Source organism: Callospermophilus lateralis, chromosome 3, assembly GCF_048772815.1.
Source record: "Callospermophilus lateralis isolate mCalLat2 chromosome 3, mCalLat2.hap1, whole genome shotgun sequence".
Classification (NCBI taxonomy): domain Eukaryota; kingdom Metazoa; phylum Chordata; class Mammalia; order Rodentia; family Sciuridae; genus Callospermophilus; species Callospermophilus lateralis.
The window spans coordinates 89,316,024-89,331,050 of record NC_135307.1 but is presented as its reverse complement, the minus strand read 5'-3'; the positions used below and the strand labels follow the sequence as shown (position 1 = coordinate 89,331,050).

At 35.8% G+C, this 15,027-nt stretch overlaps 1 protein-coding gene across 1 annotated transcript in view; it reads left to right on the top strand.

Annotated features, from left to right (window-relative positions):
• Ttbk2 (tau tubulin kinase 2) overlaps positions 1–11,045 on the top strand; it is a 144,138-nt gene extending 133,093 nt beyond the window's left edge. Inside the window, exons 13-15 of the mRNA XM_076850664.2 lie at positions 1,217–1,790; positions 7,576–8,846; positions 10,112–11,045. Of these exons, the coding sequence (XP_076706779.2) occupies positions 1,217–1,790; positions 7,576–8,846; positions 10,112–10,574 (2,308 nt within the window). The 3' untranslated portion in view covers positions 10,575–11,045. The remainder of the gene's footprint in view (positions 1–1,216; positions 1,791–7,575; positions 8,847–10,111) is intronic.
• The last annotated feature ends 3,982 nt before the right edge of the window (positions 11,046–15,027 follow it).

Here is a 15,027-nt window from a genome sequence, read left to right as displayed (position 1 = left end):
AAGGGCACCTAAGTTGGTCCTTAATTTAGCTGTTGATCATCTTGATTCTTAATGTGAATTTTCTTCCAATATCATTATAAATTCTGTAGAAAAACCCTTGGCTGTGGTAACTGCTAACATAATAACACTAGGTACGGTCAAATGGATATTTTTGCATTGACCAGTTTGGAAGGTGATCTTCCAAAGAGCAGTATAGAGCTGGAGAGAGTATGATAAAGATTACATTTGAAAGGATTGAGAGGAATGAATACATGAAGAAGGGAAAAAAGTAATTTATATACAGAGGACAGGCATTTTGATTTAGTTAATGCCTTCTCTGTGTAAGGTGTAGTAAGAAAATATATATTTACCATTCTTTCCTTCTAGCACCCACAATCTACCTAAAGAGAAGCGAAGGTTAAACTTTAGAGAGCTATCCATAAATATTGTAATAATATAATATGTTGCAGACATATTATCCCTACAACAAGTTTTGATAACAAAGGCAGAAATGAAACTTTTAAAAGAAGAGTTTGGGATATACTTATGAATTATGGAGGCTTCACTAGTATTAAAACTTACAAACCTTTAATAGTAGTCACACCCCCCCCTTCAATGGTATATGTTTTATGGTTCCTATTAACAATGAAATATTAGGTTAGAAGGACCATGGATATAACTAGCATACTGTGACCCAAGGCAGTTTCTCTACTGTTGGCCTTGTTCAGTTTCCATTTTAAACAGTCCTCCTGTGCTGCAGTCCAACAGTATCTATGTGCTGTTACTGCTCACATGGCAGTCATTCCATCTTGTGGCTAGTATGATGTAAGCATGTGTTTTTATCTTGATTTGATCAAAAAGATGGACAAGAGTTGGGGCAGTGTTGTAAACAGTTGAATTATGGCTGAAATGGAAAGTAAATTCAAAAGTGCAATAAGGATAAAAGCTTAGTTTGGTAAAGTCTAATAAAAGGAAGAAACTAAAAAGTGTGCCATGCTGAGAGAAGAACTCCATCTTCCAAAGCAGGATTATGGCAGGTAGAGAAGAACATTATCAATCCATCTTCCAAAGCAAGATTATGGCAGGTAGAGAAGAACATTATCAACCCTGTGAAACTTTCCTTATGCTATAATCCATATATTTTCCTCTCATCTTTGTGTGAATAGTTCTCTGTATAGAGATAAGTTTTGTAATAAAAGTTTCTCTAGAATAATTAACTTCTTTCCATTTCTTTAAGCTTGGAGAAAATGCAGAAAGACTCAAAGGAATCTGTTCTCCCTGCTCATAAGCCTTGTGTCCCTGTTGTATCCCGTACTGACCACGTCTGGCACTATGATGAAGAATATCTTCCAGATGCCTCCAAACCTGCCTCTGCCAACAGTCCTGAGCAGGCAGATGGTGGTGGCAGCAATGGGTTTATAGCTGTTAACTTGAGCTCTTGCAAGCAGGAGGTCGATTCCAAAGAATGGGTGATTGTAGACAAGGAACAAGACCTTCAGGATTTCAGAACAAATGAGGCTTTAGGACATAAAACAACTGGAAGCCCTTCTGATGAGGAGCCTGAAGTGCTTCAGGTCTTGGAGGAATCACCTCAAGATGAAAAGTTCCAAATGGGCCCTTGGGCAGAGAACAATCATTTAAAGAAGGAAACCTCAGGTGTGGTCTTGGCGTTTTCTGCAGAGTGCCCTGCTACTGCTGTTTCAGAACAATACACAGATAGACTGGAACTCCCGGTTGGAGCTGCTAGTCAGTTTATTGCAGCAACACCCACAAGTCCAATGGAGGCACAAGCAGAAGGACCCCTTACAGCGGTAAGAGATTTGTTCTGTTGTTATTTGTTATCCATTCAGGTGCTATTAAGAAAGAACTGACAGTTGATCAAGTCATATTCTGTGGTAGAAGCCTTAATTTGGCAAATGGGCATAGGCAGTGATATTTGTTTGTGTTAAGTTCTAGAATTGACTATCTAATAAGAAACTTTTATGCTCCAAAATAGAGAAATAAAATGCCTTCCTAATTCTCCAAGCAGAAGTTACTGTGGTTGGTCTTTCTCTCTTTCCCAGGACTTTTTCTTGATACGATCAAAGGACTACTTGGTATAGTTGTGCAGGTTCTTCATGGCATAAAGGGGACTAGCCAAGGGAACAAGCTGGAGCTGAAATCCAGCCTAACCTGAGTTGTGACTTATGATTTTTAGTATACCTACAAAATGTTTGTAGTTACAAATCCCCTTAAAGACAAGGGAAGGGAAAAAGCAGTTTTTCTTTCTTGTTTGCTTAGATCTTGAGGCTTTAGGTTTTTAAATTTTACCCAACTTAAAAAAAAAAATTTATTAGTGAATTGTAATTATGCATAATAATGGGGTTTATTGTGACATATTCATACATTCATATAACATTATTTCTTCCATTTTAGTCCCCAGTACTTCCCCTTTCTTCCTCCCTCTCCCTGACAACTACTTTTACTCTACTGCTCTCCCGTATATACATATATGTGTAAATGTGTTTATTTTAATTGTTGCATTATAATTATACATAAAAGTGGGATTCATTGGAAATAAAGTTGACCAAATTATGCTATGGGCAGTTTTAGCCACCTTATTAAAAATATTTTTATTTGTAGATGGACACAATACCTTTATTTTGTTTATTTTTATGTGGTGCTGAGGATCAAACCCAGTGCAAGGCAAATACTGTATAACTGAGCCACAACCCCAGCCCAGTTTTACCCACCTTTACAGCAGAGATTTCTGCCTTCCCTGTTCTTTCCTGCTTTTCCCCTTCCCCTGTCCATCCATCTAGGTACAATAACAATATAACAATATCTTGATCATAAATAACTAGCCAAATGCATTTAGAGTAAGCAATAGGAATCAAAGAATGAGAGACATCATATATGGCCTCTCTACTCACATGTTATCAACTATGTACTGTTTTTTTAAAAAATAGAAATATAATTTGGTACATAAAATCAGAGTTTGTTTATGTACCATAAAAATGATAAATGTTTATACTCATAATTCTCAACAATTATAAAGTAGTATATAAAGATGTCTTTAAAAAAAGATGTCTGTAGCAGAATTTTAATGACCCAATAAAATTTGAATAGTTAAAATTTAATTTTTTAATAAGCAAGGAATATTTCTATCAGTTAATTCTTGGCTATATTAGGAACCACCTATATCTCTTCCAAATAAATTGTCTACAAACATAAGTGAGATATAGCTATTTTGTACTCATATACCTTTCATTCTTAAGAAAAGCTATTTGCTAAAAATGTCGGGTTTCCCAAAGCTGTTGTTATCATAATAGCACTACAGTCTTGGAAAGGATAATTTCTAAGTTAAAATGAAAATGGTATTTAGGTTTACAGTTAATTGTTTTCTTGCTATGTGGCTAGTTCTCAGCATGAGGAAACTGAAAAATTAGGTTGCTCTATGTGAACTACTAAATAATGAGACTGATGTACCCATGAGTACATAGGCATTAGTACTAGGCATTAATAAATCTACAAAAATATGAAAGAAATGGAAACATTGAAGTGATTTTCTAAATCTGTAGAAAAGTATATATGAAACAACAAGAGAACAGAAGAAGAAAATGATTGAAATATTGCCTTAAATGGAGGTGGGTGTGGGGCACACACCTGTAGTCCCAGCACCTGGGGAGGCTGAGGCAGGAGGATCAGAAGTTTGAGGCCAACCTCAGCAACTTAGTGAGATCCTATCTCAAAATAAAAAAGGACCCAGGGATATAGCTCAGCAACAGAGCACCCTTGGTTTTTCAATCCCTAGTACTCGGGAGATGGGAGAAGGAAGAAAATTTTTTAAAAAATGAAATGATGCCTTAATGAAATGTTTGTGAATTGTGAAATTAAAGACATTAATTACTGACAGATCATTTATTAAGTCCATTAGTAGCATATCACAAGTACAGGAATTGCTTTTATGTCTTTGTACTCTCTACGGTTAAGGAAGTTATTTTCAGCTACACTTAGAATTACCTTTCTCTTTTCTGTATTCAACTGTTGAACCTGGGTTTTCTATTTTTACCTTGTAGATGATGTTTTTGCAGGTTCGCTTTCCCAGACTTCATTTAAGAGTGTAGGCTGCATGTTTATATAAAGGCTGTGCTGTGCACGTTGTTAAAATCCTGAAGTCCTATCCATTATCCTTCTTGACTATGGTTTTCCTCAAGTTATGAATATGTATGGAATCTCCCTAGTGCAGTGGTACATGCCCACAATCCCAGTGACTTGGGGGACTGAGGCAGGAGGATCACAACTTTGAGGCCAGTCTCAACAATTTAGCAAACCCCTTAGCACTCAAGTGAGGCCCTGTCTCAAAAAAACAAAAAGGGCTAGGAATGCAGCTCAGTGGTATAAAGTACAAAAAGAAAAGAGGAATATAATTATAATATAAGGAAGCTATGATATGATATGATATGTAATTTGTAAAAATTACTTTAGGATTTTTTTTTTTCTTTGCAGTACTGTAGATTAAACCCAGGGTGCTTTATCACTGAGCTATTCCTCAGCCTTTTTTTTTTTTTTTGTTTCTTTTTAGTTGTTGATGGACCTTTATTTATTTATATGTAGTGCTGAGAATTGAACCCAGTGCCTCACACATGCTAGGCAAATGCTCTTCAACTGAGTTTACAACTCCAGCTCCACCTCAGCCCTTTTTTATTTTTAATTTTGAAACAGGGTCTTGCTGAGGTGTTTTCCAACTTGAGATCTTCCTGCTGCAGGCTACAAAGTAACTGGGATTATAGGCATATGCCACCACACCCTGAAGGAATATTTTTATAAAATTTATAAAGTTTTTGGAAATATATGAGAGTGATTTATGTACAGTTTATCACAATTGCTTAGAATCTTTTCAGAAAACATTCTCTTATCTGATGGTTCATATGTATTTATATATCCAAGATTGTAATTCCTTTTTTCATACCACACATAACACATGAGTTTATATCCTAAACTTAAAGTTTATCTCAGAAATAAAGAAATTAACTCAGTTTCAGTTTCAAAAGACCAGTGGAGTATATTATTCTTGAAAACAATGCTAGATTCATTTTAGCTGAGGTACTTGGAATTACATATAATAATGAAGTGACTGTTAATTTATTTAGAATGTAGGTATTCATCTCCCTTGTTACATGGCATTTAATATAATTTCATACCTTTTTTCTTATCATAGTCACTTTGGGGTCTCAAAAAGAAACTTATAAAAAGTAAATTACCATGAGTTTTAGATTTTAGTATCATTTTAAAAATATACTAGAAAATTTTCATTTGCATGAGTATATTTTGAAATAATTAAGAAAGACATAAGTATAAGGTGACTTCCTAAAGCATAACATCACCAGTAGAATGTAATGCTTTTTCCCAAAGACAGTATAAGTCTGGGTTTATTGCCAGAGTTCAGATCTGAAACCAAGCATCTTGTCTCGAATTAACTTGTAACTCCTCAAGATCCTGAATTCCGTTTGGGAGTACTTCATGATGTTAGATGGTTTCTCTTCATGGAACTTCATGGGCTTCATTAAGTGATTTGAGCTTAGTTAATTTCTCAGGAAGACTTTTTTCCTTAGTAGTGTATATAGTTATTTTCAAACTCCTATTTTTACTTTTTTAAAAAATGAAGGTGTGGAAACTTAGGTGCCCCCAACTCCCATCTTTTTTAAAAAATATTTTATAGTTGTAGATGAATACAATACCTTTATCTTATTTATTTTTACATGGTGCTGAGGATTGAACCAGTGCCTCACACATGCTAGGCAATCACGCCACCACTGAGCCACAACCCCAGCTAACTTTAGGTGTCTTAAGAAAGGGCATTCTAGTTGGGCATGATGGTTTACATCAATAATCTCTGGAGTTTGAGACAGGAAAATCACAAGTTCAAGCCCAACCTGATCAACTTAGTAAAACCCTATCTCAAAAAAATTACAGGCTGGGGGTGTGCTGAGGCTGTAGCTCAGTGTTAGAGTACCTCTGGGATTCAATGCCCAGTGCCATCAAAAATAACAACAAAAAGGTATCATCTCAGATATTGAATCTTACCTAGAATTGAAATTATTTCAGTGTTAAGAATGTAAGAGGTGGAGTGTGCTCATCTAGCATGCATGAGGCATTGGGTTCCATCTTCAGCACCACATAAATATAGATATTGTGTCCACCTAAAACTAAAAGATAAATATTAAAAAAAACAAAAGAAGAAGAAGGGTAGATGGGCTGGGGCTGTAGCTCAGTGGCAGAGTGCTTGCCTTGCACATGCAAGGCCCTGGGTTTGATCCTCAGCACCACATAAAAATAAATAAGATAAAGGTATTGGGTCCAACTACAACTAAAAAATAAATATTTTTTTAAAAAAAAGAATGGTAGAATTTCACTCATCATAGGCCTGATTTTTACAAATTAGATATACAACATTAATAAATATCTTTGTATGCCTTTACTCAGAGGAAGATGTAATATTTCTAACATCAATTGATAGAATTGATGAAAAAAACTATGCATGAAAATTTAGGAGTTTTCAAATGACAATCATTTCCCAATAAATTTTCCTTATCATCCCATATCTGTATTCTGGCAGGAAATAAATGGTACACTCAAAAGGATTGAGAGAAAGTTTTATAAAGGAACTTGCTATAGATGTAGTTAAGAGACCCAACAGGACCAACAGTAGAGGGAGCCAGCTCTAATGAATCCTGAATGAATGGGGGCTGGGGATGTGGCTCAAGAGGTAGCGTACTCGCCTGGCATGCATGCGGCCCGGGTTCGATCCTCAGCACCACATACAAACAAAGATGTTGTGTCCCCCAAAAACTAAAAAATAAATATTAAAAAAGAAGAAGAATCCTGAATGGGAAGAAGGGGTTTGTTAAGCAGAACCTGTGTGAAAGTCATCCCTGTGAGAAAGGGGTCATGTGACAGGAGCCGTGGCTATGATGGTAGAGTGTAGCCACCACTGAAACTGCAAGACCTCCCCCAGGAAGAAGCAGAGAGTTAGCACTTAGTACTCTTTCTTTCAACCTTCCAATTCTCTGTTGGTGTCATCTGTAAAAATCAAGTGTTCCAGGCATAGAGCAGGCTTAAGAAAGGTCCAGGATGGGAGCTGGAGTTGTGGCCCAGCAGTAGAGCACTTGCCTAGCATGTGCGAGGCGCTAGGTTCAATACTCAGCACCACATAAAATAAAGATATTGTGTCCAACTACAACTATATTGTGTCCAACTACAAATATATATTTAAAAGAAAGAGGAAGAAAGGGAGGGCCAGGATAAACCTAAAGAAGACTATTTTGTACAGAATAGGGGAGTATGAATGTCAATCATCTTTATTCAAAATTGCCCATTTTTTGTATGAATTGGGCAGACCTGATCAATATCTGCTTGAAGTGTTAAATCTCATTATTATACCAAATACATGTATGAAGATGTGAATTTGGTGTCAATATAACATATATAATCAGAGATATGATAAATTATTATATAATGGTGTATTAAGAATTGTAATGAAAATAAATCTCAATTCATGTATCTTGATTGATGTTTCACATAATCACATTTCATTTTTTTTTCTTCCACCTCCAGATTACAATTCCTAGACCTTCTGTGGCATCAACACAGTCAACTTCAGGAAGTTTTCACTATGGTCAGCAGCCAGAGAAAAAAGATCTTCAGCCCATGGAGCCCTCTGTAGAACTTTATTCTCCAAGGGAGAACTTCTCTGGCTTGGTTGTGACAGAGGGTGAACTTCCTAGTGGAGGAAGCAGAACAGATTTGGGACTTCAGATAGATCACATTGGTCAAGACATGTTACCTGATATTAGGGAGAGTGACAAATCTCAAGACCTGGGACCAAAAGATCTTCCTGACTATAATAGACTGGTTGTAAGAGAATTTGAGAATCTCCCTGGGGAAACTGAAGAGAAAAGCATTCTTCTAGGGTCAGATAATGAAGATGAAAAGTTAAGTAAAGGGCAGCAATGTATTGACATATCTCTTCCAGGAGATTTGGTAACTGTGGAAAGGGATCATTCTGCTACTACTGAACCTCTTGATGTGACAAAGACACAAACTTTTAGTGTGGTGCCAAATCATGACAAAAATCATGAGATAATGAAGCTTTTGGCAATTGGCACTTCAGAAATTTCTTCAAGAGTCATTGATCCACATGTTGAAGGACAGATAGGCCAGGTGGCACCAATGCAAAAAATTATACTATCTAAGAATGATGACATTAAGAGTGAAGACTTGCCAGGTCATCAGGGAGACCTCTCTACTTTTTTGCACCAAGAGGGTAAGAGAGAGAAAATTGCCCCTAGAAATGGAGAACTATTTCATTGTGTTTCAGAAAATGAACATGGTCCCCCAACTCGGAAGGATATGGTTAGGTCATCCTTTGTAACTAGACATAGTCGAATCCCTGTTTTAGCACAAGAGATAGACTCAACTTTTGAATCTTCCTCTCCAGTTTCTGCAAAAGAAAAGCTCCTCCAGAAGAAAGCTTATCAGCCTGACCTAGTCAAACTCCTGGTGGAAAAAAGGCAATTCAAGTCTTTCCTTGGTGACCTCTCAAGTGCCTCTGATAAGCTGTTAGAGGAGAAACTAGCTGCTGTTCCTGTTCACTTTTCTGAGGAGGAAGTCTTCACTCCATTTTCAAAACTGGCAGTAGATTCTCACCTGAGTAGGTCAGCTGAAGACAGCTTTCTGTCACCCATTATTTCCCAGGCAAGAAAGAGTAAGATTCCAAGGCCAGTTGCGTGGGTCAACACAGATCAAGTCAATAGCTCAACTTCATCCCAGTTCTTGCCTCGACCACCACCAGGAAAGCCACCTACAAGGCCTGGAGTAGAAGCCAGGTAATACTGTCTGCTTTGAGTATGTTAATTGTGTCACATTATTTCTATATCTGCTTTACTGTAACGTCAATGGTAGCATTTCTTTTTTGCTTGCTTTTGAGCATCTGCTTTCTTCCCTACCTTTCACAGGCCTTATTATATAGCACAGTACAAGTTAATTCTTTTTTCCAATTTTTTATTGTAGTAAAATATACACAATATAAAATTTATCATCAAGAATTCTTAAGTTACTATTTAGTGGTATTAAGTACATTTTATTGTCCAACTATCATTACCATCTACTTCCACAACTCTTTTCATCATGTGAAGTGAAACACTAAAACCATTAAGCAATAAATCCTTACTATCTTCTCCCTCTAGTCCATGGCAACCACTAATCTATTTTCTCTATGGTTTTGATCTATATAAATACCTTACATAAGTAGACTCATTCAGGAGGATCGTGAGGTTGAGACCAGCCTGAACAATATAGCAAGACACTATCTTTTTAAAAAATTTTTGTGAATATCATTGATTCAATTATGACTTTTGGACTTATTTTATCAGATTAAGAGCCTTATTCACTATTTGTTATTTTATTGTAACTGATTGTTTCTGTCATTGTATGTGCATTTAAAAACATTTTGTCTCATCTTTTCTAGGTAGTTTATATAAATTTGTAATCAGGAATTGCCATAATAAAGGAAAAAATTAATGACCTACCTGTTCATATACACACAAATATATACACATGCATGTGTTTAAAAAAAAAAATTGAGTCAGTTTGAAAAAAAGTTTTAATTTGTATTTGATCATTCATGAGACAGTTGTTTTGTTGGTGGTGATGTTCCTATCAAACACCACCTTATTGAGTGATTTTTCTTAAAATTAACATTTTTGCAAAATATATTGAAGAAATTTTTATCCAAGCCTGTGGTTTGCCTTTTACTTGGGTTATGGTATAGTATTTATGAAATTAATTTTTTAAATGACTTTTTATTTTATATTATGCTTAGGAAGGTATTTTCAATGCTAAGGATATAATTAAAAGGTAGTCTCTTCCAGTACTTCTCAGTGACACTATGAAATAGTATTCCTACTAAAAGCCAGAAGAGAAAAGCATTGGTCTAAGGGTCACATCTCTAGTATGTGAAAGAGTAACTTTTTGTTCTGTTAGTGTATTTTCTGATTTTGACGCACGTGGTAGACATTATGATTTGGGACATTGTAACTTTTAGGTATACTTGGAATGAATTAAAATGAAAATGTTTCTTTGTTCTTTTAAGGCTACGAAGATACAGAGTTCTAGGGAGTAGTAACTCAGACTCAGACCTCTTCTCCCGGCTGGCCCAAATTCTTCAAAATGGATCTCAGAAACCCCGGAGCACTACTCAGTGCAAGACCCCAGGATCTCCTCACAATCCAAAAACACCACCCAAGAGTCCAGTTGTCCCTCGAAGGAGTCCCAGTGCCTCTCCTCGAAGCAGCTCCTTGCCTCGCACATCTAGTTCCTCACCATCTAGGGCTGGGAGGCCCCATCATGACCAGAGGAGTTCATCCCCACACCTGGGGAGAAGCAAGTCACCTCCCAGCCACTCAGGATCATCCTCTTCCAGAAGGTCCTGCCAGCAGGAACATTGCAAACCCAGCAAGAATGGCCCAAAAGGATCTGGCAGCCTCTACCACCACACAGCCAGCACTAAAACCCCCCCAGGGAAGAGTAAGCCAGCCAGTAAACTCAGCAGATAGGAGCTGGGCTGCCTGTCTGGGAAAGGTGTGAGATCTTCCTCCTAAACCTGATGCATGTGTGTCTCTGTACTGTCTATTTAAAAAATCAGTGTTGATCTTTTGGAAAAGAAAGTAACATGATCAATTATTTATAAGAAGACATAAATTAAGGATTTACCTAAAGCAGGTAGCAAGCAGATCGGGAAAAATGCCTTTTGCATAGGAAGGGGCATCCAGCAAAATCCAAGGGGCAGAAACTCATTAAATGAGCTTTCACAACTTTTAGCTGACTTTGAAACAAGAGTTGAGGGTAGAAGTTAGATGAAATTTCATCTAATTTTTATAACCTCTCCTCAAAAGATTATATAGCAAAAATGTTTGATATTTTCATTCAAATCTTCTGAACCTTGAAATCATTGCTCACATATGAGTGTGTGTGTGTGTGTGTGTGTGTGTGTGTGTGTGTGTATATATATATATATATATATATATATATATATATATATATGAAGCTTATTGCCAGGGAGCCAGTACTCTTTATATTTGGCTTGTGTGTTTATCTAGTGTATTGAGAATGTACCCCTTTGCTTCATTCCTAGCACCCTTCCTGGATTTCACATCTTTTTAAGTCGGTGTTTCCTACTGAATCCAATCTGTCTTCTTTTAACAATACATTGTAATAGGCATTTAACAGCACATGCTGAGAATTTCACCGTTCCCATTTTTTTTTTTTTTTTTTTTTAGTGCGCTAATAATATTTTTCTTTGGAGCAACAGTTCTTTAACCCATTACATTTTTATTATGAAAAATAACTGAGAAACTTAGGTACAGGAAACAAAAATCTGACTAAAGCTACTTACTTTACAAGCTTTAGTTTTTAGGGATAGAGGGAAAGAGAGTGAGGTAACATCTTTGAAGATGGAAGAACCCCTTTACAATCTGTTAAGTGTTCTCCTTGTGGAAGGAAAACTGAGTGAAGTTAGTAGGCTTCCTTAGGTCTTCTAGGTACCAGCTCTTTCTAACATCGACCTCCAAGATGATATTAGAGAAGCACAGTGCTTTGGAATGTGACTTTATGCATTTAGAAAGAAAAACAAAAACATTGGGTGTATTATGGAGGCTTATAATCTTTAAATTTTATATTTTATACATTTAGCTAATAAGGAATGAATATTTGGGGAAATAAGATTAGGCTAAGTATTTTTCTTTCATTGTTTTATTCCTGCTTCTGTGTTTTTAGTTCAATAGATGGGCTTCTTGGCCTGATTCCCATGTAATCTCAATTTATGAAACTAAGGAGGATCATATTTGTTCTAATCTCCTCTGCTAATAGGAATCAAGCAAAATTAAAGTATACTAGACTTTTTAATGGGCTCTTTTATACTCTGTAGGTGTTTTATGTTGAAAAGACATTAAGGTCAGGTAATTTGTTCTGTTTGCTGTTGAAATTTGCCTTCTAGCAAATATCTGTGAGTTTTCTCTTTGACCTTGTGTTTACTGCCAAACCTAATAGGTTGAATTGGGAAAGAAACAAAAAAAGAAATGTTATCTCCTCACCAAGTGAACACATTCTAATGCTGCATCAAAGTTGCCCTGAAGCTGCACTGAACCTATCTTGTTCTCTGTATCTGTGTTGAGCTTTTTAACATACAAACTCAAAACACTATATTGAGGCATATAAGATCTCCCTTAAGAAATGTAGCATAGTATGGAATCTTTAATTTCTCTCCAGTTTCAAGCACTACAGAGGAATGCAGTAGATAAGACAATTTGCTGTTTATCTAAAGCAGCTGTAATATTGGAAGACTGATCTTTCTGTATTATATTGTATAATAGTTGCTATAACACTACTTGCATGTCTTCATGGTAAATTATATAAATATTTATAAATATATATAGACATATGCTTATAAAAAGTCATTCTTTCTCATTCTCCATTTGTAATTTCAAGATCACAGATGGTGAAATTTCTTTTCTATTGTGTGCCTCATGTGCACTTGGGCCTTGTCTAACTTCATTTTCTGAAAATATGTTCTTGGCATATGACACCTTAGATTTTTCTTGCCTTCCCTGTGTGTAATGCAAGGGTTGGTGATCTTTAACAAGCCAAGATAGCTTATTTAATTGTTTTTGAATAAGATTTTAATAGGGGAAAAATTACTGGGACATGCTTGTAATACTGTTCAAAGATTTGTTATGTTAATCACATAGTTCTGTCCTTATCACTAGAGTAGATAGACTGGGATTATAATCATGGGTCTGATTATAATTTGATTTTTAAAACATTTCCAAATACTTGCCATCCTGCTTTCTTTTTTTCACATTACTTTTTTGGGTGGGAGTGAGAATGGGATGGGGGATAATTAGGAAATTATCTTTTATTCTATTGAATTAGCTATAACTTATGCTAAAAGTAGACAAATTTAAATACTGACCTCTCTAGTCAGAAATGTGCTAATAGTACCCATTGGAAAAGCTGATGAGGGTACAACTCTGGTGTGTGGGTCTGTGTTATTGTTGGCGTTTCTATGCTGGCAGTCAAAAATGATGGTGATGGCAACTTGATAACAGGATGTTTTCTTTTTTTCTTGGTTCCTTCCATTTTTCTACCAGTCTTTACACTGGGTTGCTTCTTTTTTTCTAAGTGGCATTAACAAACTCATCAAGCTTCAGAGATAACAGCCTTATTGGGTAAGAATATTTAACTTTGCATGTAGAAGAGTTAACCAAAGATGTTTCTGCTCTGATACTTTCAAAAGAAATAGACTAATCTTATGTTCTAATTGGTTCATTTTTACATACTATTGTTATATAAAGAGATTTACTTAATGGTTTTTAAAAGCATTGTTTGTACTTTTAGATGTTAGATGTATCTTAGGCTAAAAATAGAAGTTGACAGCCCTGAGCAAGCACTTTTGGCACAAGAATTTTTGTTTTTATTTCATTTTAAAGTATTATACAAAGAACAATGTTTTTGTTTAGTTTTGGGATATTTTTCCCCCCTTTATTTTTGGGTTTTTAAGTGGTGGCATATTTCAGATTACAGTTACAGATCATTCAAGTTATTTTATTTTATTCCAAGTAATTTTAAACTAGTTTGGATAGTGTACTTAAGATGAATGTGGCCATTAACTAAAAAGTCAAACCAAACTATTAAAAGTATTATTGGGCAGAAGTTTGAATTATCTTTTGAAAATCAAGTACCTTCTGGTTTCTCCTATCACAACAAAACGGCTGGTTACCTGGCCACACTTTTGACCTTGCCTTCCCTTGTCTAGTCTCTGGGATTACTTGGGTGGAACAGAAGATAGGAATAGCCCAGCCCAATGCCTTCAGGTAGTATTCTTTCTCAGTTATGCTGCCAGATCTCCAGGGTCTATGAATTAGTTAAAATACTAAAATCCACCTAGTAATATTATCAGCTTAAAGACATTTAACTTTAATGGATAGTGAACAAAGAGGGAAAACTGGATATCAAATTTAACATTATGACATAAATTATAAGTCAACTTTGAATATTAGGCCTTCAGCAGGCAGACACTCTCATTCTCAATTCTGTTATACAAGTTGGCCTTGCTGACAGTGGCACAGATACATTTACTGCTCTTTTAAGTTGCATGTTTTGGAGTGGATGTCTTTAATAATAGTTGCCAAGTTAATCAAGTCCTAAATAAGTAGCAAAATGGTAATTGAGACCCAATATTATTTGCTTTAGCATACTAAGCCACTGCTTACTGACTCAGTGTTCTAGATGTGCAGTATCTCTTGTCTGATTCCTAGCTGCTATGGGAACTTGAGGTTCTTTGGTAGACACCCGAGACTCCTTCCAGACTACAGATTCCTAAGCTAATGTTTTATAGTTGCATCCGCTTTACAAGGGAAAAGTTGTACTTTGGTGCATGTTTTACAAACCCAAACTCAGATAGTTAAAACCATAGTTTTTCTGTACCCAGTAGCTTTGAATTAAAAACAGATGCCTTTTTCCCAAAAGCAGACAGTTTTATGTTCCTAACCTAACATTAGGAATTGGTGAAAGGAGAAACTGGATCCAGAATTCAGAATTGTAGCAGCTTTGGAAAAAAATGCATCTTACTTTGGCTGTTTGAAAATATATTTATTTGTAGATAATCTAGATTTAGTCTTGGAGATCAAAATTTTTCATATTTTAAGAATTTCTTTCATTCCTTTATATCTTATCAAAACATGGTATGTCTTAGAGAATCCCTCTGTCATGTCATGTTCATGTGTTTTGGAATTGTTGGCATTCACTCTTAAAATCTTCCCATTTCTGTTTTTGTGCATTTTACCACCCATGTTTTTGGACTTTGCTTATGGGGAGAGATGGTTTAGCATCTGTTATTAAGAAGATAGAATGGTTGACATCAACTGCACTATTTAACTTTGTTGAGTTTGGTTCTAATATACTATGATTTGACACAAAGTATTATAGGATTAGGGCATGTAATTACTATGG